Source organism: Myotis davidii, unplaced genomic scaffold, assembly GCF_000327345.1.
Source record: "Myotis davidii unplaced genomic scaffold, ASM32734v1 scaffold83, whole genome shotgun sequence".
Classification (NCBI taxonomy): Eukaryota; Metazoa; Chordata; class Mammalia; order Chiroptera; family Vespertilionidae; genus Myotis; species Myotis davidii.
Genome location: NW_006294121.1, coordinates 872,425 through 895,347, shown reverse-complemented (window position 1 = coordinate 895,347; position 22,923 = coordinate 872,425). Strand labels below are relative to the sequence as shown.

The following is a 22,923-nucleotide window of genomic DNA, read 5'->3' as shown; positions in this document are numbered from 1 at the left end:
ATGAGTTGTATACCAGCCAGGGTGCCTGCAGGAGAGAGATGGCATGCATGACAGGGCGGTTTAGGAGAGTTAAATAATGGGACTCTTTACAAAGATGTGGGCAGAGGTAAGGGAGCCAACATGGGATGGTGAAGCACCCTGGCACTAGCAAGAGTAGGCATCTGTTACCACCACTAGGCATAAAGGGGCAAAAGGAAGAGGTCATTACTAGAAACCTGAGAGATGGAGATACCTGTAAGAGATGGAATCCCAACAAGAGCTGTGGCTTTTTTTTTTCCGGGGTGGAGGCACTACCCATCTGTTGTTTCTTCCAGGAAGGAAGAAGCCAGGAGAGTAAGTCATCTGACCTCACTCTTCTCACTCCTTCTGGCCTCTTGTTGTCTTTGCTCTTGACTGATCCCAACTAGAGTCCAAAGGAATCCCATTGCTGTAGTCCATACAGGTCAGCCTCTTGACAAAGAGCAAGATGGAGAAGGGTGGAGACTAGATCTGGAGAAGCAAATTGAAAAGATCTGGCAAAATGAGCATTGTAATAGTTTCAACAATAAAGATTTTTAAAAAATACATCAAAAGAGTGAACATTGAGTAGACAAAATAAAAATTACCATAGACAGATACCACAGAGTGTAGTGAGCATCCCAGGCAAAGGGAACACCATATACGAGGGCCCTGTGGCAGAAAGGAGCACAGAGGCCTGTGTCAGGGCAGAAGGCTGCCTCAGGTAGTCAGAGGAGGGACCCAAGGGACATGCTTGGATCAAAATCAATGAGAAAGGGCAGCGATCGTGAAGAGAGACAGGGTAGAAAGTGTATTGTCTGTGAGGTGACTTGGAGGCCAAGAAAAAAGAACTAGGTCAGGGAGCAGAAGATGAGGTTGGATGAAACAGTTCAGGATATAAGGCAAGGGCATCCTGAACTCATCCTCTCTGAGTGCAAAGTCTGTGATAAAGAACACTCCCAAAGTCCGAATGACTGGCAAAGTCATAAGCCTTTTCCAGAGACATTTCTTGGTGAGGTTGGAATTAGGCGACTGCCATATTGAGTCATCCCACTCAGCCATTTAGTCAACAAATATTTATTAATGGTTTTAATAATAAATTAAAACCATTAACACCAGTGTGCTAGGTGTTAAGAGACAAATGAGGTGATTCTTGTTTTTTGAGAGCTCAGAGGCCAAGTAGAGAAGATAAACATCTAAGGGAATATTTGCAATATCCTATAGTAACTGCTATTTCCAGGTGCCAGAGAGCCCAACCTAGACTTTCTGGGGATGTGAGGTAAAGCTCCCCTGAGATGTGGTATCTGAGCTGGGTCTTGAGTCCCCAGGTAGAAAACTGAGAGGAGGTGCATCTTTTTTGGTGGTCATGGATTGTACTCTCCAACTTACAGCCTCCATTCCCTAAATAGCAGTCGTAGGTGTTCTTGCAATGGACCAGGGATCATCAAAGATGATGCATTTCCTTGGGAGGATGAGGAGAAGTGAATATTGGTATTTCTAAAAGTGTAGACAGCCTGACAGCAAATTCCGGAGCCTGGGTGACATTTTAAATTGATAAGGCTCCTAATTACCAAACCCTAGGAAACCATATGGAATCCAGCCACAGCTCTAGAATTAATAGAAGCGAGCACTGTGAGCCCATTGCTAGCAGCATGTTCTCTTCAAATAATGGCACAGGATCTGTGTCAGCACAGTGTGAGGTTGCAGTTAACACACATACGCACAACCTCGTGATATTTCCTATGTTTCAGAAAAATTTCCCAGCTATGGAAGTAAAAACAAAACAAAAACTTAGCTAAGTTTTCCTACAAAAAGTAGAATTTTGTCTCCTTGTCAAACATTGCCTACTGGTATTGCTGTGTTAAAATGTCATATTTGTGAAGATGAATTGAGGTAAGCGATGTGTGATTTTATGGAACATGAGCTTGGAGGGCAGAAGTGTCCAGATTCAACTCTTAACTCCTGTACTTCCTGCAACATGAACTTGGGCTGGTCTTCAGTGTCTCTGACTTTCAGGTTTGTCGTCTATAAAGTAGGCATACTAATGCTGTCTACTCATGTGTTTGTTGTAAGGATTTAGTCAAACTAAATGGCTTGCTCAGAGCTAGTTCTAAAAGATGCTGAGAAGAAAAGTCACTGGTGAGACAGAAAGACAATAACCTGAAATTTAATGATCAGACAAGGCCCCAGCTTCCGCAGTATTTGGGGAGAAGGGCCCAATGTGTACCCTGCATCCTTGCCTGTCAGCATGTAGGTCTAAGTGTCGGACTTTTTGTACCAGTGAGTGATCGTTTTCTTGACTTCAGTCCCGAGGCTGAGCATAGAGAATAAAAGAAAAGTATCTGTTAATTCCATCTGTCCACTGCCTTAATACTCTCCATATAAACCTCCCAATTTTGTGGAGGGAACTGGTAAAACAACAACAACAACTCACTTTTGGATTTCTAAAGATTTTATGTTCAGTTATTTCTGAAAATTTTACATATTTTATATGTATATTAATGGTTTTAATAATAAATAAATTAAAACCTTAACACCAGTGTGCTAGGTGTTAAGAGACAAATGAGGTGATTCTTGTTTTTAATATATATATACTAGAGGCCCGGTTCATGACATTCATGCACTGGGGTGGGGTCCTTCAGCCCAGCCCGCGCCTTCTCGCAGTCTAGAACCTCTCGGGGGATGTCTGCGGGCCTAAGTTGGCAGTCAGACATCCTGCGAGGGCTCCTTAGCGCTGCCACAGAGGCAGGAGAGGCTCCTGCCACCACCACTGCACTCACCAGCTGTGAGCCCAGCTTCTGGCTGAGTGGTGCTCCCCCTGTGGGAGCGCACTGATCACCAGGGGGCAGCTCCTGCGCACTGATCACCTGAATGACAGCAACCAGTCATTCTGCTGTTCAGTCAGTTTGCATGTTAGGGTTTTATTATATAGGATATACAATGTAATATATAATGATATATATAATTCTAATAATTGTTGGAGACAGTGTTTGCTTTGTTCATGCTGACTGACTTGGTAAGCAAGCTCATTCACAACACTCTACTTTTCTTGGCTCTAAACATCCTAAAAATAACCCATGCTACAGAAACTATAATAATAATAGTAACAATTTGAAAATACCAGTTGTGTGCCAAGTGCTTTGCACACACTTCATATTATTTAACCCCTATGGCAAACCTTAAGAAGTGGGTATTAATAACCACTGCTTAACAGAAGAGAAAAAGGAGTCTCACAGAGACTCATAACTTGGCCCCAGTAAGACTACATATAGTAAATATCAAAGCCAGCACTTGAGTCTGATTCCAGTGCTCAAGGTTGGGGTGGCGCCAACAGCCAAGCACCTGTTTGTGTTTTCACCCCATTTCTGTCTTCTCCTTTCCTTCCAGGTCGTTCTGGATGTTGGTTGTGGAACAGGAATCCTGTCATTTTTTGCTGTACAGGCGGGAGCCAGGAGAGTCTATGCAGTTGAGGCCAGCTCAGTAGCACAATATGCTGAGGTAAGTGGTATTTTTACAGCTGCTACTCACTAACTCTCGTAAGCTTCAGGGGACTCAGTGATGGACTCTCCAGTAAGTAATTTAGAAGAATTTTTATTCCAGTTTGACTTTTTTCCCTATTGAGATGTTACTGGTGAAAGAGCCCACACTCACTGTAGTGATTGATATGAAAACAATTGTTTTTAAAGTGTCACAATATTGAAAATATAACACACCTTTCTCCCTATCTACTAGATGGAGAGAGAGAGAGAGAGAGAGAGAGAGAGAGAGACAGACATTGATGTGAGACACATTGATTGGTTGCCTCCTGAACAACCCCCAACCGCGGCTGGGGATCTAATCTGCAGCTGAGGTGCGTGCCCTTGACTGGGAATCGAATTTGAGACCGTTCGGTGCACAGTCTGATGCTCTAACCACTGAGCATACCAGCCAGAGTGGTGAATGGTTGTTTTTTTTTTTATCTTTAATGACCTGCCAAGGTGAGGAGCCAGATCTCCCTGGAGCTAGGTTTATTTTATTTATAAGTGCTGTACTGACAATAGCTGCACCACTCACTTTAAATTTTACTTTTGGTTTAAGGGGCTGCTGCTACATGGTTGATCTCAAACAGGTGTCTGCCTTTCAAGGAGCTTTTTCAGATTTTATGTTCTAATTGGAGGACAGGGAGATGCTTTGTTTTAAATATGGTGCTCTGTTATCATTATGAATTGTGTACAAACAGAAAATAAGTCAAAGTCAAGAGTCGGGTAATATCTGTGTATGATAACAACCCAGGCAAGCTGCCGAGTTTGGGGGTGTGCGTGTACTCGTGTGAACAGGACAGTGGCCTTGACATTCACACGTGAAAGAAGCCCGAATTTTAATGAGGGATAGATAGCGTGACAGAGAGAGAGGAAAACTTGGCTGCTGCTTCTGAAGGAGCACCGTGAAAATTCCCTCCGACCCTGCAGCACTGGTAGCTCTGATTGATACTTGGTTTGGGGTTGAGGGAAGAGAGCGGGACTGAGACAAGAAGCCCGGTGGGCATGCGTGGTAGAAAAGACTGCCAGGGCCTCATGGCTGGAGGGTCATTGCACTCTTTGTTCTTCTTTCAGCAAGTCTTGGATAAAAATTGTTTGGCCATTTGCTTCTTCAACAATTCTTGAGAGTCCTTTTTAGTAAATATTGGCTGCACACAAAAGAATATTTGTTAAATGTGTACAGTGTAAAGAATGACAATACAATGAATGTGTGCCCACACCTCTTTTAAGAAACAGGCTCTTGGCATTTCCATTTAAGGTCTGTGTGTTTTTTCCTGATCACTTCCCCTTCCTGCCACTACTTTGAATTTTTGTTTATCATTCTTTTGTTGTTTTTATAGTTTTCCCATATATGTTTCTGTCCCTAAAAACAAACCTATATGAACTTTCCAAAAATGGAATCTTAACATATGTGATCTTCTGCAACTGGCTTTTTTAAGTCCAACATTGTGTTCTTGAGGGTCATTTTGTCAGTGAATATAGCTGTTCTTTACCCATCTTCAATGCGGGATAGTGTTATGTTGTATGAAATGCCTCAAGCTGTTCGTCTACTGTGCTGTTGGCAGACCTTAGATAGCTTCCATTATAAACGTGTTGTTATTATGAATACTCTTGCATAGACTCCCACTGCCTCTTTGTCAGAGTTTCCTAGCATATTCACAACAGTACAATTGTTGGACCACAGGGTATGCATGCCTTCAGTTCTGCTCTGTGATGCCAAATTGTTTTCCAAAGCGGTGTGCCAATGTGCACTCCCTCCAGAAGTAAATGAGAGTGCCATTGTTCTGCAACTTTGTCAGCACTTGATATTGTCAGGCTGTGGATTTTGCCACTCGGTGTTGATGACGTGGTATTTGTGGTTTTGTTTGTACTTCCACTTATTAATGATTTTGATCATATTTGCAAAGTGTTTTGGCCATTTGTCCTTTCTCTTTCTGGAAATACCTGTCCCAGATTTTCACAATATTTTAAAAATCGTTTTCGTAATTTAAATTCATTTATAAGAATGATTTCTATAGTTGAATATTAATCCTATTTAGTTATATGGATAGAAAATATCCTCTCCCCGTTTGTACCTCACCTTTTTCTTCATGGTCCTAGTAAACTTTCAATATGGAATTCTAAATAAGAAAAGAGAAGAGGGAAAAATAAACTTATATAAAGAGAACCCCATAGTTAAAAACGTCTCTGCTTAGGTTTTAAAATATCTTAAAATGCATCCTTAAAGATGAGGAGTTGAGTGTAGAACTTTGTCTCAGGTGCTGCTCATTCACTTAATCATATCTACATTCAGTTGTGTCCATGATTCTGTTTGTTGGCACATATAAGAAAAACAGTAATGATTGAGGTCTACTCTGTATTCAGAGAGCTCTGTTCTAGTAAGAAACTGATCTTATCTCTTGCATCAGACATCCCTCCCTATCCCTACCCCACCCCAACCACCCCCAATAAAAGAGTGGTATAAAAAATTTAGGGATTTTCTTCCTCTCCTATAGTTTGTTTTTTTTCATATATTTTAATTTGGTTTGTGACACATTCGATATTTATTTCTAAAACTTTAAAATTCTAATATTCTTGATTGTAGTATTTTAAGGGAAGAGAGGAAGAAATTAACTAGATATGTCCTTGCATTCCCTAGCCCTAATTCTATCTCTATCCCCAGCAAATACTCTCAACAATCACCAGCACACCATGGAGGAGCCATGCTACAACTGTCTGTGTGATTGGTTTCTCCAAGAGAGTGCTCATTCTGATTAAACACATCGGCAGGGTTGTTGTCTTCTCGCAGAGTGAGGCTACCCTCGCGGACACACTCACCCACAGTGTGGCCGCTGTATAACTGTAAGGGCCTCTAGCAAGAAACCAGTCAATACAGAGATGAAGAAAAGGGAGCTAACTTAACATTTAAAACTTTTAAACTATTTAAAACTTCTTAAGCTGTTAAACTATTAAGAACTTGGAAATAGTTTCAAACGTAAAGATAAGTTGTAAAAGAAAAATATTTCAAAGGCTTCCCAAATTCCTTTGCCTAGATTCACCTGCTGTTCACATCTTACCCCATTTGCTTTATCATTTACTCTTGCTCCTCCATCACCACACACACACACACACACGCATACACACACACAGTTATACACACCTAGGTGTGTTTAAATACATTTCCATATTTGTAGCTAGTTATTAGAGATATGCACATACCGTTTTTCTGTGAGTCATTTATATAAAATATAACTTTATTTTTAAACATTCCAGTATGTATTTCCTAAAAATGAGGCTATTTTTTATGTATCCAAAAAATAACCTATTTTAAGGTGAAAAAGAAGCTGTACAGTGACTCATCCATCGAATCTTTCAGCATTACCAATCAGAATGTGTTGGGGAGGCCCCAGCATGAGTGGAGAGACTGTCCCCACGGGTGTTGAGGTGGGAAGACCCTCTACTTAACTGTCTCTGTTCTTGTGTGGTATTTCTAGACAGATCTGATTTGTAAAGCTTTACAAGTCAATGTCCTGGTGAATTCCAAAGCGCCATAGTGTTATTTTATCTTCGGTTTTACCTTCTGTAGAGGAGGTGTGTGTTGCTGTAATCTTTCTTCTCTGGGTACGTGAGGCAGCCTCGGGGCAGGGGTGGCTTTCCAGATGCTGCAGGGACTGCAAGGAGTCCCTTAAATTTCTGCTGGCAAGGCCCTTTTGCCTGGAGGCCTTCACTGAGTGTAGCCCTACGGACAAGCTCCTTAAAAATGCACTCGGGACCAAGGATGATGACAGTCTTCTCAAAGTGCGAATCTAATGACAGCTGGGTCCCTCTGGATGCACACTGTGGCCTGCGCGCCCCTCGCCGCCGCGGTGGGTGACGTGCGCTGATCCCTGCGGGCTGGGCCCTTCACCCTTGTGCGGGACCATCTGTACCAGCTCTCGGTTTCTGCTTCTCACACTGACACTCCCCGTACTATTGGTGGGTGGCAACGTGCGAGTGTGAACAGCCCACAAAAGAGACTCACTCTAAGAATAGGCTTTTCTAGCAGCTCAGCGTACAGTGCATGGTGCTCCTTCCGACCTTTTCGTTATGTGGTAATGGAAGCAGCAGACAGTTAATTCTTTCCTCTGGCGTCTTCATTAAATTGCTCAGAAAAGATAAATTGCAACAAGAAAGAAAAATGTACAAATTTAACTACCGTCGCCTGTCCCTGGGATTTTTCTCGCGCCAGGCTTCTGGGCTTTCAGTAAACAAGGACAGTTTCAAATGGCGTCGGATTCCATGTCAGTCGCATTCAGCAGCTCGGCCTGATTGTGTAAGGGCCAGCCCTCAGATGGCAGGGTGATGCCAGTGACTCCTTGTACGGGGGGCATGCACGTCCAGTCATTTTTGCAGAATGGTCGTGACCTTGCCTGGTGCAGCCCTGTGCTCTCGCCCTCGGCCCCCTTTGACATTTCGGAGTCAGTCATAAGAGATCATCCTTGTCTGAGGAACAGGGCAGAACGAAAGGTCTTCCATGCATTCCCAAGCTGTGAGCCTGCCCACGTCAACATGGCAACTATCTCTTGCTCTTTTTCTTTTTCCTACATATGAAATGTAAAGAGAAAGCCCCCACATCATACAGATATTCATCAAATGTATACACCTACAGAGTCATGGACGGGGTATTCCTTAATTTAAAATTGCACACAAATGCATGTTCTGTCTCTGCATCTAGGTGATAAACCCCTTGGAGGGCCAGGAGAATGAAAGACTAGGAGGGCGAGCCATCATGAATAGATTTATGTGTTGTGATCAGCATAAACTTACAGCAAAACTCTCTGACACTTAGATTTAACAATGTGCGTAATCATTTTGGGGCTCATTAGACTGTACTCATACACAGCCCTTATATATGACTCACTAGGATGAGTTTTAAGGAATTAGGCCAAGTACCCTGGGTCGTGGTAGAAATAAAAGCAGTTGGAATTGGATCTATTGTGGTCCTGCCTTTCTGGACCTGCTGGGTTCACAGGCTAGGGCTGCCTGTCCAATATGACAGCCACTAGACACATGGGACTATTTATATATAAAAATTAATTTTTTTTAATCTTCACCTGAGGATATGCTTATTGATCTTTTTTAGAGAGCAGGGGGAGCGGGGGGGAAGAGAGATAGATAGATAGATAGATAGATAGAGAGACATTGATGTGAGAGAAAACATCAAAACATCAATTGGTTGTCTTCTATATGTGCCCTAACCTGGGATTGACCCCGCAACCTAGGTATGTGGCCTGACTGGGAATCAAACCCACAACCTTTTGGTATATGGGATGATACTCCAACCAACTGGCCACATTTGCCAGGGTTAAATTAATTTTTAAAAGTACTCAGTTCCCTTAGTCACACTAGTCATATGTCAAGTTCTCAGTGTCCACTAATGGCTGGTGGCTATCCCCCTGGGCAGTGCAGGCAGAGAACATGTCCGTCACTGCAGGAAGTTCTAGTGGGCGGCACTGACGGAGAGAGCACAGATGGCCAACTTCACTTTTCTGGCACTTGATGTCCACGCTGATGGCTGTGTTCACTGCCAGGTGTTGGCAGCCATGGCGAGACTGGTATGGCTCGACCTTAGGAGAGGCAGCACTCCCAGTCCCTCTTGCTATGGGTATTGTTTATCTTTTGCTTATTGATGTGTAAGATCAGTCATAAGGCAGGTTCCCTAGGACAGTGGTCGGCAAACTCATTAGTCAACAGAGCCAAATATCAACAGTAAAATGATTGAAATTTCTTTTGAGAGCCAAATTTTTTAAACTTAAACTATATAGGTAGGTACATTGTTATTAACTTAATTAGGGTACTCCTAAGGCTTAGGAAGAGCCACACTCAAGGGGCCAAAGAGCCACATGTGGCTCGCGAGCCACAGTTTGCCGACCACTGCCCTAGGAGACAGACTCTAACGAAGAGATTCACATGCAAGATGTTTAATGCAGCGGGCTCTCAGGAGCCTGACTTGCGGGGAAGTGAGGGAAGCAGGGTAGGACTGGGCAGAGGAAGGAGTTCAGCTACACTAGAGTTGTAAAAGAGGGCTCAGCCAGTCCCACAGGGAGTCCGTAGGCTAGGAAAACCCTTCTCAGTTAAACTACCTTTAGGCAAGAATCTTTATATTCCACAAGTCCTCACTGCCGCCTCCTTCTGGAACATGCAGGTAAGCCGGGACTATGTTTGACTAGAAGCTAGAGCACCTACCCCTGTAGGTAGTTCAACCAGGAGCCAGGAGAAAAAACACTTTTCTCCCCTCAGGAAATTTACTGTGAAACATTTTAACAGGCAGGTATATCTGCCATAAGAGAAGGAAATCTTTCATTGGAAAAATCAGCTAGTAACACACTTAACAGAGGAGCATTTTAAAATAGTCCATGTGAAAGGCCATGAAACCCCACCCAAGAAATAGAACCCTTCGTATAGCTGGATTCGTGATGGACAAGACAGGAAACAACTTGGGGGAGACTATCCATGCCTCTTCTCACCACTTACCTCCTGTAGGGAAGGCCCTAAACACTGTTGCCGGAGCTAGAATTGAGGATATAGGTTCAGACACTGTGGAGCTGTATTCTTGATCCACAGCCTAATGGCCTTGTGACCTTGACAAGTGTATTAGTTGTCTACCGCCGCTATAACAAATTAACACGAACTTAGTGGCTTAATACAAATTTGTTACCTTACAGTTGGGGGGTCAGAAATCTGAAATTGGTGCAATGGACTTTAAAATCAAGGTGTCAAAAAAACTGTGTTCTTTCTGGAGGCTCCAGGGGAGAATGTGTTCCTTGCCTTTTTTCACATTTCTTGGCTAGTGACTGCATCACTCTGACTTCTGTTTCCATCATGGTAGCTCCTTCTCTTATCCTTACCCTTCTGCCTCCCCCTTATAAAAATTCCTGTGACTGTATTGGGCTCACCAGGATAAGCTCCCCGCCTAGTGCCCTGACTTTAATCACATCTACACAATCCATTTGCTGTGTAAGATAATAAACTCTCAGTCTCCAGAGAGTAGGATGTGGAGATCTGTGGGGGGACCATTATTTTGCCTCCATAAGAAGTTACGTGACCTTTATCTCATTTTCTTCACCTACAAAATTGTAGATAATAGCAGTTCCTCATTAAGATATTCTGAGTATTAAATAAGAAAACCCATTAAAAATTGGCACAGTGCCTAGCATTCTATAGCTGTTATTATTACTGTCGCTGTGGTTATCATCTGTGTGATGCTGGGGCCTCGCTTTATCTCTGTACAAATCGACTGAACCGTTATTATGGACGTGGAGGTCACCAGACAACAGTGGAAGCATAGGGCCAGGCACAGTACAGTTTTCATGAGCATGTTGTTTAAATTGCCTTTTAAGTTTTTCTTTATTAGCTTTTTTTTAAGCAAAGCATTACAAGATGCAGGGCTCTGTACTATTTTTAACTCTGCTCGGGGTTCTGCAGACTGGGCAGGGCAGTGTGTTGAGCAGCCTCTGATATTCAATTTGCAGAAGAAATTTGTAACTGTTCTCAAGTCCCTTCCCCAGTAGGGACTTCCCTTGCTGACCTGCATCTACTAGGTTCTCCTCTAATGGCCACAGTATTGGTGATGGTTTGGGGGGAACACACCTTCTTTAGCATCAGGGAACAGCACAGTGGCTCTCAAACAAGGGGGCCTCAGGACGCCCTGCAGGGCTTCTGTAACACAGAGCTTCTGACTCGGTACTTATGGGATGTGGACTGAGCATTTGCGTTTCTAATAAGTGTGGGTGATGCTGATGCTTTTGATTAGGGGACCACACTCTGAGAGCCATTGGAGTTCCATAGCTTCAGAGATGAAACAGCCCTAAAAGGGGTTCCCACAATGTTTTTGGAGGATGCTCCACGGAAACTCTTCAGGTACTGAGAGAGAGAGGGGAGTTTGAACAGCAGCATTGAGCCTACCTGCCCCCAAGCCCTCTAAAGTGAGAGCAACACCCACGTTTTTAAAGCATTATTAAAGTATAGTTTATTTTTAAAAGTTGTAAACAGTTAATGTATATATCTCAAGGAGTGTGGACATATGAATACATTCATGAAAGCATCACGGCAACCAAGGTACTAAATATGTCCGTCACCTCCACAATGTTCCTTGTGTTTTTTATGCTTTTTTGGTATGTTTGTTTTTTGATAAGAGCACTTAGCGTGATACTTTTAACATATAGATAGATACTTTTAACATTAGATAGATAGATTTAACATTAGATAGATACTTTTAACATTATAGATACTTTTAACATATTTTAAAATGCAAAGCACTGCATCATTTACCATACTACAGATGCTATGGTGTACTAACGATCTCTAGAACTCTTTCATCTTACGTGACAAAAATGTTATGCCCACTGAAAAATAAATCTTCATTTCCCCTTCTCTTCTCTGCCTCTATAAGTTTGACTATTTTGGATACTTCATGTAAGTGGAATCATGCAGTATTTATCCTTCTGTGATTGGTTTATTTCATTTAGCATTATGCCCTCTACATTCATGTCACAAAGTTATTTTATTAAGGTTGAGTAACGTTCTGTTGTGTATATGATATTTTCTTTATCCATATCTTGGCTATTGTGAATAATGCTGCAGTGAACATGGGGGTGCAGGTATCTCTGACATCCTGATTTCACTTCTTTTGGATATATACTCAGAAGCGGGATTGTTGGATCATATTGCAGTTCTATTTTTAACATTTTTTTGTGGGAACTCCATACTATTTTTCATAGTGGAGGCGTCATTCAATATTCCTCCCAACAGCGTCTAAGGGTTCCAATTTCTCCAAATCCTTGCCAACACTTACCTTTTCGCTATTTTTTGGAAATACCAACCTAACAGGTGTGAGGTGATATCTCATTGTAGCTTTGGTCCATATCATAGTTTGCCCACGGCTGGTCTAGAGGCAAAAACAAACAAACAAGCCCAAAACAACCCTTTTGAAACTGATATTCAGCTTCCTCAGTTTACAGAGGAAGTTCAGGGGTTTGCCCCAAATCCACAGTTGTTTTCCCTCTGCCATGGGAAGTCGTCCCCATTTCCAACACTGACGTGTGTATCATATCCCCACTTACCCCATAATTCACCAGCCACTTAGCTCACTTGGCAGCTTCCAAAATCTGCTCTCCTTAAGTGAAAGTCTGAACTCACAGCCTCTCACCTTCTCGTTCCTCTCTCTCCTCCTAGCAGCCCCATGGCGCTTAGAGATTGCCAGCCAATGTTTAAGGGCCAGTTTGAGTCTGGGCATTAGTAGAAAAGCAGCATATTTACAGAAAGTGCTATTGACCTAAAGCATTTTTTTTCCTGCTCTGGTGGCTACACATTTTAGGGGAATTGTGATTAGGCCACACATATTCTTGGCAAGCAGAGTGGGCAAGTTCGCCTAAATAAGAAAGGCATTATTTGAGCTCTCCCAGGGAATGTAACGGAAAAGCATTCCGATGGTTGATTACCAATCATTGCTAACAATGTCTTGATGTCTTAGAACTCAGTGAATTTGCCTCACACTCACACCCCCACACACACACACACACACCCCAACTTTACTTTGCCCGGCTAGTTCCAGGTAGCTCAAGAGTTTGACCCTGTAGGAAGTCCCACAAGAGAGAAAAACAAAAAAACAAGATCACTGCTTGGCTGTGTGAGACTCTTCAAGACCAGACTGACATCTGAAGAGCAACACATGCAGTCAAATCAACAGGTTGGCTTGCCCACACAATGCTAAGTAATCACTTTGACTCCTTATTTCCCACGGAATTGGTGAATCCGCTTTCACTCTGGGCGGATGGTCGGGCCGTCATGTAGCCCCAGATTGGTGTCCAATCTTGCTCTTTTCATCCACGGCCGCTGAGGAAATGATAACTGGCTCTGCCACCTGGGTTACTTTTTAATGATCTGAAAGACCACAAGGAGCCCGCACTTCTTTTGTGCAGTCCCTCATTCAACAAGCTAATAGCTATCTGAAAAGAGCTTTCTTGAAAAGCAAAGAAAGTCTGCTCCTCTCAGGCAGAGGCAGTAATACCGCACGATTCTCTGATTAAACTGTCACACTGTGCATATTACTGGGCATCTGACCTGCGCGAAACGGACTGACTGCTGAGGCTTCTTGGTACTTGCGCTGCTGCTTTCCTGCCAACAAGCCGTGAAATGACAGATGAGGACCCCCACACTTTAGAGTGAATGGCCAGTGAAGTGCCCGAGAAACTGCCGGGCCTGGCCGCCTCCTGGGGCCGTGCTGGAAGGAGAAACGTGTTTTTCTTTAGGGTCACCCTCTGTGCAAATGAACTTCAATCAGGGTGAGACCAAAGCCAGCACCACGGGTGACACGGCGCTGGAGCAAAAATGTGTGGCTGAGTCTCCCTGCTGCCCCTGCTAACAGGTACCAAACTTAGACCTGAAAGCAGGAAATGGCTCTCTCTCCTTTCTAAATTCATATGAATTAAAAGCATAACCTTTTAAACCTCGAGCCCAAAGCAATCTCCTAGGCTCTGGAGTGGCCAGCACTTAGGGCAGGGACCTGGCCGTCACTGTGTGTTGTGTATCTGCTCGGTCGTGACTGGTGAACATTTTTAGCAGCCCCATCGACACACACAGATGGATCTATTTTGGAGACAGTATGTGTACTCCTGTACTCCCACATGAGGTACATTGTAAACATACTCCAAAGTGAAAATGATGAGATACCACTATATACTCACACATGGCTAAAACTTAAAAGGCCGACAAGAAAGCAGTGGGACCCTCATACATTGTTGGTGGGAATAAAAAGGAGTCACAGGAGCCCAGCTGGTGTGGCTCAGTGGTTGAGCATCGACCTATGAACCAAGAGGTCATGGTTTGACTCCCAGTCAGGGCACATGCTCAGGTTGCAGGCTTGGGGCATGCAGAAGATAGCCAATCAATGACTCTCTCATCATTGATGTTTCTGTCTCTCCCTCTCCCTTCCTCTCTGAAATCAATAAAATATATATTTTTAAAAGTCACAAGAACTTTCGAAAACAGTTGAGCAATTTCTCATAATGTTAGACATGCACTTCCCTATGACCCAACAACCCTAGTCCTAGGCATTTACCTAAGAGAAGTGAAAATATCTGTTTGTACAAAGATTTGTACGTGAAACCCTGGAAGAGACCCAAGTGCCCATCAGCAGATGAAAGGACAAACTAGTTTTACATCCAACTAGTTTGGATATATAAAAGGAATAAACTACTTATGCACATAACTGTGTGTAAATCTCAAAGAAAAGAGCATATAGGATTATTTATGCGAAATTCTAAAACAGGAAAAATAGCCTGTAGTGACAGAATGCAGATCAGTGATTGTGTGAGGCTGAGGGGTGGTGAATTGCAGGGAGCTCGGGACTAACTACAAAGAAGCATGAAGGAAATTTAAGGGTAATGGGTACTTTCTATATCTTGACCGTGGCTGTAGTTACATAGGTAAATATATTTATTAAAATACATGTAAAATAATGTCTATGTAAATTATTAAACAAACATTCAGTAAGCATGCTTTTTAAAATAAAAGTAAACTTCTATTCACTTTTATATTCTTAGTCTGTACAATAATATAAGAACTGGAAATAAAATGATTGGAAAGGAAGAAAAAGATAAGGATGAAAATCAGTACTGAAGTCTACATGTCATTAATGCCACACAAAAACCTATACCGTTTTGTGATTTAAAATATTTAATATTTGGAGATAATGTTATTTAAAGGTCTTGTTCTCTCTTAAATTTATTTTGACACTGGTTATGAGGGCTATTGCCACTGGAATGAAAACATACAAACTATGTAAATTCCGGAAGAAAGGCAAAATGAGTTGAGCTAAATCATAATACTTATTTTTTAACCAATATATGAAGTTCAGTTAATACATTTCTCTTTCTTTCTGATTTCAATCAGAAGGTCTTATAAACTAATTAGAAGGCATTGTATATTTACAGTTTTAAGAATGGGTTTTAAATTATTACAATTCTGCCTGGCCAGTGTGGCACAATGGTTGAGTATCAACCTGGGAACCAGGAGATCCAGTCAGGGCACATGCCCAGGTTGCAGGCTCAGTCCCCAGTATGGGTCATGCAGGAGGCAGCCTGTCAATGATTCTCTCTCATCATTGATGTTTCTATCTCTCTCTCTCTCCCTCTCCCTTCCCCTCTGAAATCAATAAAAATATATTTTTAACAATAAGTTATTAAAATTCTTCTTTAACTGTGTGGTGATTACCTGGGGAGAGGGCTATGGGGGAGGTAGAGGAGAGTATAGGAGGAATAACTGGTTTTGGATGGAGACCTGACTTGAGGTGATGAACGCATAACACAGTGCACAGATGAAGTATTGTAGAATTGTACACATGAAGTCTATATAACTATGTTAACCAGCGTCACCCTAATAAATTCAATTAAAAATAATAAATAAAATGTAAACTGAAATTTTAAAAAATTACTAAAATTTTTCTTTGGAAGGCTTTTGGGAAAATTAGAAAGTTATGTTCCCAAGTTTTTAAAATTTTGCAGATTTGAGACTTTTTATGTCATTTTCAAAAACAAAATCATGGGTCAATGAAATAGCCCAACCAACCATTTCAAAATGTTCTTTCCATAGCACGGGTTTCTTTTGAAAAATAGTTCATCTCTGATTCATTACTAAAAGTCATCTTGACTTTGGAAGAGCAAATTAAGTTTACTTTTTCCCCCAAATGCCTGCTAGGTAGAGTACTACTTGTCATCACAGAAAATTTTAACAAATTACAACTCTTATCTTTAACAAGAAAATTTTATGATTCATCTGTAAGTGAGGCAACTCTTCCAAATACTTTGCTATGAAATAACCAGTAAAAGGTCATTGCTGTAAAGATTTTCAAGGACATTTCCATGTGATTACAAAGTTGTGAACAGACTACTATCTCTTAAAGGCCTTTTAAAAACATATAAAATTATCCACATTGATGACACCCCATAGTTCCATTCTAAGTTCAACTACTTGTCTGTAATAACTTGCGGATGTATGATGCTGCAGATGAATTTCCCATGTGGAACTATCTCTGAAATGTGCTCTTTCTGTGCATTTTAGAAAATCCCACCGAAGTAACTGTTCCATTAGTGGTCGAGTTTTCCCATGAAACATTGATATAGTTAAAGATCATGAATCTTCTCCAGTCCATCCTTCCTTCAATTGGCCCTGAGAAAAGCAGTTGTTCTGGTATCTGTTACTCAAACAGAATGTAAAATATAACATCTCATGCTGGGAGCATTTGCATGTAACACAAATGTATGTAGCAAACCTTCTATCTGGCATGTTTTCTTCTGGATTGTTTCTTAAAATCATCAATCATGTTCTCTCTGCATTATCTACAATATTTGCTAGCAGATGTGTGCATATTAGTGTTTTGCTATATTATCTCCATGTATTATTTCAGTCATTTTTACTGCAGCAGAAAGATCAAGTATTACTCATTGACAAGTAGCTTTTATTCTTTGTTATTATGCAAGGAACATCCAAAGTGGCTTTTAGAGAGAAATTTGGGGAAACTTTATGCAGACTTAGATTGAGTAATGCATACCTTTAAACAGTGCTCAAAATTTTTTTTTCAAGTTTCTCTTCACATCCCAGATACTAATCTGTTTAAATGTGTAACCATTCGGGATGCTTTTTACCAGCACTATATACAACCTTGAGCTGAGCTTAGTTGTTAATAACATGTGGTGTAAATACATATTTCAATAAGTTTCCTTGGGAATTTTGAATTTTTAAAGCTGTCTGCCTTGTGAGAATTAAATATCTATGATTTTGCATCAGAATGGATCTGACAAGAGCTAGTAACGAGGAGGGTCAGGTCTACCCTTTGCTTGTTTGTATTTTTATTTTATTTTCCCATCACCATTTATCCCCTCTATGCCCTTTTCCACTTCCCACTGCCCCTCCCTGCACTTGCTTGCTCTTTGTATTCTGACTATATGGACCTGTCTTGGATGTTCTGGAACCTGAGGCAGGGTGATAGGGTGCTAAGTAAAAAGGAAACGGGTGAGTGGAGTCCCTCAATTTGCTCCCCGCTTTGCTGCCAGGCATGATTGACAATATAGTGTGGCTATTAAGAGGGCAGGCTCTGGAATCGGTGTCTGGGTGAAAGCCTGGCAGTACCTTTGCTAGCTGGATGGTCTTGCACAAGTTACTCATACTCTCTGCACTCTGGTTTCCTCATCTATAAAATGAGGATATTAATACTACATCCTATTATCCACTCCTTTCCCTCTTTGTCCACATACAACACATCTCCCTTCAAAATCTAGAATCCATCTACCCCTCCCCTAATCCCTCAAGGCAAAGCCATCTTGTACCTAGAATAGCCGAGTAGCCTCCTAATTCGTCTTCCTTCTACCCTTGTCCCTTCTATTCTGTTTTCCATGGAGCAATCAGAGTAATTCTGTAAAAGTATGTCAGCACCGGCCACTTCTCTGCTGAAACTTTCCAGTGGCTCCCACCCCGCTCGGAATAGAACCCCGAGTCCTTGCCAGGCCTGTGAGACCATTCCCACTGGCCTCCGCTGCCTCTGGGACCACGTTTCCTCCCACGATCTTCCCTTGCTCTGCTCCAGCCTCTCCAGCCTTGTCTCTGTTCTCAAAAACAACAGGCGCACTTCCACCTCATGGTCCTTGCTCTGACTGCTCCCTCTTGTAGGAAAATTCTTCCCCAGGCAGCCACAGGGCTAGCGCTCGCTCCATTCAGGTCTCTTCAAAGTTAACTTAGAGGTCTTCCCTGACCACTCACTCTTTGCACCTCCCTTTGTTACTTGACCCTGTTTTGTGTTTACTAATGGCACTTTTATACTTAACGTATTTCAGTCAATAACCTGCTGTCCAGTGGTTCTCAATCTGGGGTGACATTTGGCAATGTCTGGAGACATTTTTGATTGTCACACTGGGGGCAAAGGGTAGAGGTCAGGAATGTTGCTAAGCACCTAAAATGCCCAGGAGAGACCCGCCACAACAACAATAACAGAAATTCCCTAGCACAAAATGTCAGTATGTATTGCTGAGGTGAGAAACCCTGCTGGAGTCCTAGCTGGTTTGGCTCAGTGGATAGAGTGTCGGCCTGCAGACTGAAGGGTCCCGGATTCGATTCCGGTCAAGGGCACGCACCTCAGTTGCAGGCTTCGTCCCTGGCCCTGGTCGGGGCTCGTGTGGGAGACAAACAATCAATGTGTCTCTCTCACATCAATGTTTCTCTCTCTCTGTCTCTTCCCCTCACTTCCACTTTCTCTAAAACTCAATGGAAAAAACAAAATATCCTTAGGTGAAGACTAACAATAAAAAGAAACAGCCCTAACCGGGTTGGCTCAGCGGATAGAGTGTCGGCCTGCAGACTCAAAAAGAAACTTCACTGGAGACTGTAAGTGGCATGAGTACAGGGACCTGTTCTGTTGTCCCCAGGATCCTCAGTGTTTGCAGCCTGCCTGACACATAGGAGATGCATAAGCCATGTCTGTAGAGTAAGTGAGCATAGATGAGCATGTGGTAAAGCATTTAGCATAGTATCTGCAAATAGTAACCATTCCCTTTAACTTCAGATATTTTTTGAGCTTTACAGCGTGCCAGGTACTATGCTAACTTCTTTTTTTAAAAAATATATTTTATTGATTTTTTTACAGAGAGGAAGGGAGAGAGATAGTTAGAAACATCGATGAGAGAGAAACATCGATCAGCTGCCTCCTGCACATCTCCTACTGGGGATGTGCCCGCAACCCAGGTACATGCCCTTGACCGGAATCGAACCTGGGACCTTTCAGTCTGCAGGCCGACGCTCTATCCACTGAGCCAAACCGGTTTCGGCAATGCTAACTTCTAAAGATGTGCCCATGAGCAATGTACCAGTGAGCAAGACTGCTTGGGCCCTGATCTCTTTCAGGTGACCTTTTCCTGGACATTATGATGAGCCCTTCTTGTTATGATTGTCATTGTTCATTATCAGTCATCCTGGCACTACCTAAGGTTTGCCCATTAGACCATGGTTTCTTGTTTGTTTGGTTTTTATTTTTCAGAGATGCCCTAGGACACTTGGAGTGTTTAGTAGGTTTGCTTGAAGCAGCCTGGCCTAATGTAAATAGGAATGCAGAATTTGGAATCAAACAGCCGGAGTTGATATTTGGGCTGTAGCGCTATGTAGGTGTGACTGTCAGGGTAGGCAAGGTCTTTAGCAAGGCTCTGCTATGGTAATAAAAAACTCCCAACTTCTCAGGCCTAACCACAACAGAAGGTTTATTCCTTTGCTTGCATACTGCCGGGAGCCGGTCCATCCTTGCTGTTTCAAGGGACCTGGCATATATGGCATACTGGTCTTAATATGTTTGCTCACCCCCTTGGCACTATGTGTTTTAACCAAGGTCACCTCTCCGAGAAAGGTTGTTTCCCCAGGTAGAGATTTTCCCCTGAAGTTAGGGAGGGAATAAAAGCCCGTCACCAAGTGCCAGTTGGGTAATTAATCTCTTTAACTACGACCAATCATGCTTAAGCTACATAATCTTTACTCCCTGGAATGGAGATAAGAAACGCCCTAACCTTTGGAATAGAGATTGCTAGGATTAAATCAACTGGTATAAATACAGAGGTAACAAGACAACAAGACACAGAACTTGGCTGGAGATTGTGGCTAGAGATCCCGGCAAGGCTGCTGATCAACTGAACGCTGTCTCCGTGTCATTCCTTCTTCGCCGACTCCGTCCACACCTTTGGGGAACCCTCGACCTGCTGGGGTTGGACCCCAGCAGCATACATGTCCATGGCTTATGGATTATTTGTTTGACTGAAGCAAGTCACACAACTAGCCTAATGTGAATGGGACACAGAAAAGACTATATATGGGCAATAGGAAGACAGTTTTTTTTTAACTTCAAAAATCAGTCAAATTTTGTAAAATATATTGGTCAGGCTTTTGGTTACAAATCACAGTAGAGTAACTCACACCGGCTTAAGAGGAAAGAGAATTTATTGGCTCTCATAACCAGGTAGTCAAGAGGAGGAATGACAAGTGATCCAAATGAGATTGCTTTCTCTCTATCTATCTACTTTACCTCTATCTCTACCTTTATCTCTATCTCTCTTCCTTTTCCTCTCTTCCCATCCCTGTCCTTCTCCCACCCGGCCTTCCTATCTCTTTGTCCAGCCCACTCCCTTCCCCACCTTCTCTCTGTGTTGGATTTATTCTCGTATTACACACATCCCATCCCCATATGGAGGGGAAGACTGCTGACAGCCCCTGCATAACACCCTTTGAGATCCATGACTAAGAAAATAAGTCACCTTCTCCAAGTCTAGATGAATGGAGAGCTATGATTGCCTGGATCTGGATCCAGGCCAGTCTGTGGCTGGGGTGAGGGAGGCTGGCTGTAATTGGCAGCCTAAGCTGCACCACATGCTCAGAATAGGGGAGTAAGAATTTCCCAGAATTGCCTAAGAAGGGCAGGTCCTACACAGGTGAAAACCACCCTGCACAGGGCTCCAACACACCCTGCCTTGCTTAAAGAAGATAAAGTATGTGAAAGCCTTTTGTCAACTGTAAAGCATTGTCCAAAAGCTAATTGCTGTTCTTATTCCTTTCAAGGTGAATAAAAGCCCCATTTTTTACGGGGGTAAATTAATGCTGGTGGCAGGCCAGTATTGTCCCACACACTCACTGAGGTGAAAGTAAAGTTGCAATAAATAGACAAGAGGTTACCTGCAAATTGAGTAAGTCAGTGGCAAAAATGTGTTTAGTTTTTAAAACTAGAAATAGTGCTTGTTACTTCGGAATGAGGTTGTACCTGCAGGACAACTATAGGGTGATAATGTGAAAAGTTCTGTCATGTGCATTTTCTGAGGGCTACTGTCCCTGGCTAGATGCTAGGGGGTATTCTGGAAGAGTAAGGCACAGCTCCTCTCTTGGAATGTTTCACTGTAACCAGATCCCAATAGCTCGACATATGCAGATTATGTCAAAGAAGGATCAGGACAAATTGACTGAGTTTCTCACTTTTCCTCCTGATGCCTTGACAGCCTGTTTCTCAGACACAGTGAATGATGTTTATTTAATTCGTGTGCTGGAGGCGGCGCGCTCTGCATTGCAGCTGTGCACAGCTGGCTTGAAAGGGCTTTTGCAGCACAGCCAAAGGCAGGAAGCACATTGCTGTGACACCTTGATGAATGCCTCCCTTGGAAGGAAGCACCCTTATAATAAAGTCACAAAAGAAATCTTCAGACATACATTCTTGGAAGCCCAGCGGTGTGCATGTATGAGTGCAGCCAAAATACTTCCAAAATGACCCTGTTGAAGGTAAATCAGGCCAATACTAGGCAGGATTTTTAAAAGTCTGACTGCTGTGTCTCCAGGCAACATTCCTGTAGCCGTCTCCCAGCGCGCGCACACACACACACACACACACACACACACACACACACACACTGCATCCATCTCTGTTATGAACCCTACTCCTGCTTCCAACACCCAAGGCCTCCTACTTTTCCAATCAAAACAGGGAAGAAGAGATAGTTGTCACTTTCCCCTGGTGAATGATCAACTGGGTGACTTTTGTGTTGCTGAATTGTGCCTGCTCAATAGGCATTACATTTCGGGCCTTGAACTCTAACTGTGGTAAATGACAGCTTCTGAGCAAACGAGTGCCTGTCGGGGGGCAAGGGTGAGGTGTCTGGAATCACACCCAACCTCACTGGGACGACAGTCCTGATGGAGAAAGTCTGATTCAGTCTTTACAGCAGGAGTAGGGGACAGCGATATGGGAATCGTGCCTGCACGAGCCTCCCCCTCCCCAGAGCCTGATTGGCTCAGGGACTGGTCCCAGAGCTGGTGTCCAGAAGGCCAGACTCTTGACCTTGACTGCACTCCAGGAACCAGAGCTGCATCCGAGATAGTGAGGATCCCTGACACATGTCTCTCTCTCCATTTTCCTTTATCCTCCACGTATTAGTCTGCCGTAAAGTACCTCAGACTGGGTGGTTTAAACTACAGAAATTAATTTTCTCCGAGTTCTGGGGGCTAGGCGTCCAAGACCAAGTTGCCAGCAGGGCTGGGTTCTTCTGAGGCCTCGCTCCCTGGCGTGTAGGTGGCCGTCTTCTCCCTCTGTCTTCACATGGTCTTCCCTCTGTATGTAGGGTCTGTATGTGTGGTTTAGGACCCACCTCACGACCTCATTTTAACTTAATTATCTCTTTAACACTAGATTGCCCAAGGAAGTCATTTTGACTGCTTTTTAATTTCAATTAGAAAAACAATGATGTACATAATGACAGAATTTCTTAGAATTTTGTTACTTTTTATACAACATATAAATGCGTTTATTAATAATTGTAGTTACCTCCCCCTCCTTCATTTCCGGTATATATACATATGTGTTATACCTATATTGCCCACACGC

The 22,923-nt window shown here is 42.8% G+C and overlaps 1 protein-coding gene across 1 annotated transcript in view; it reads left to right on the top strand.

Moving 5' to 3' along the window:
* The window catches only part of LOC102763815 (histone-arginine methyltransferase CARM1-like), a 131,219-nt gene that overhangs the window by 46,346 nt on the left and 61,950 nt on the right, over nt 1-22,923 (top strand). Inside the window, exon 6 of the mRNA XM_006768248.2 lies at nt 3,385-3,495. Within this exon, the coding sequence (XP_006768311.1) occupies nt 3,385-3,495 (111 nt within the window). The remainder of the gene's footprint in view (nt 1-3,384; nt 3,496-22,923) is intronic.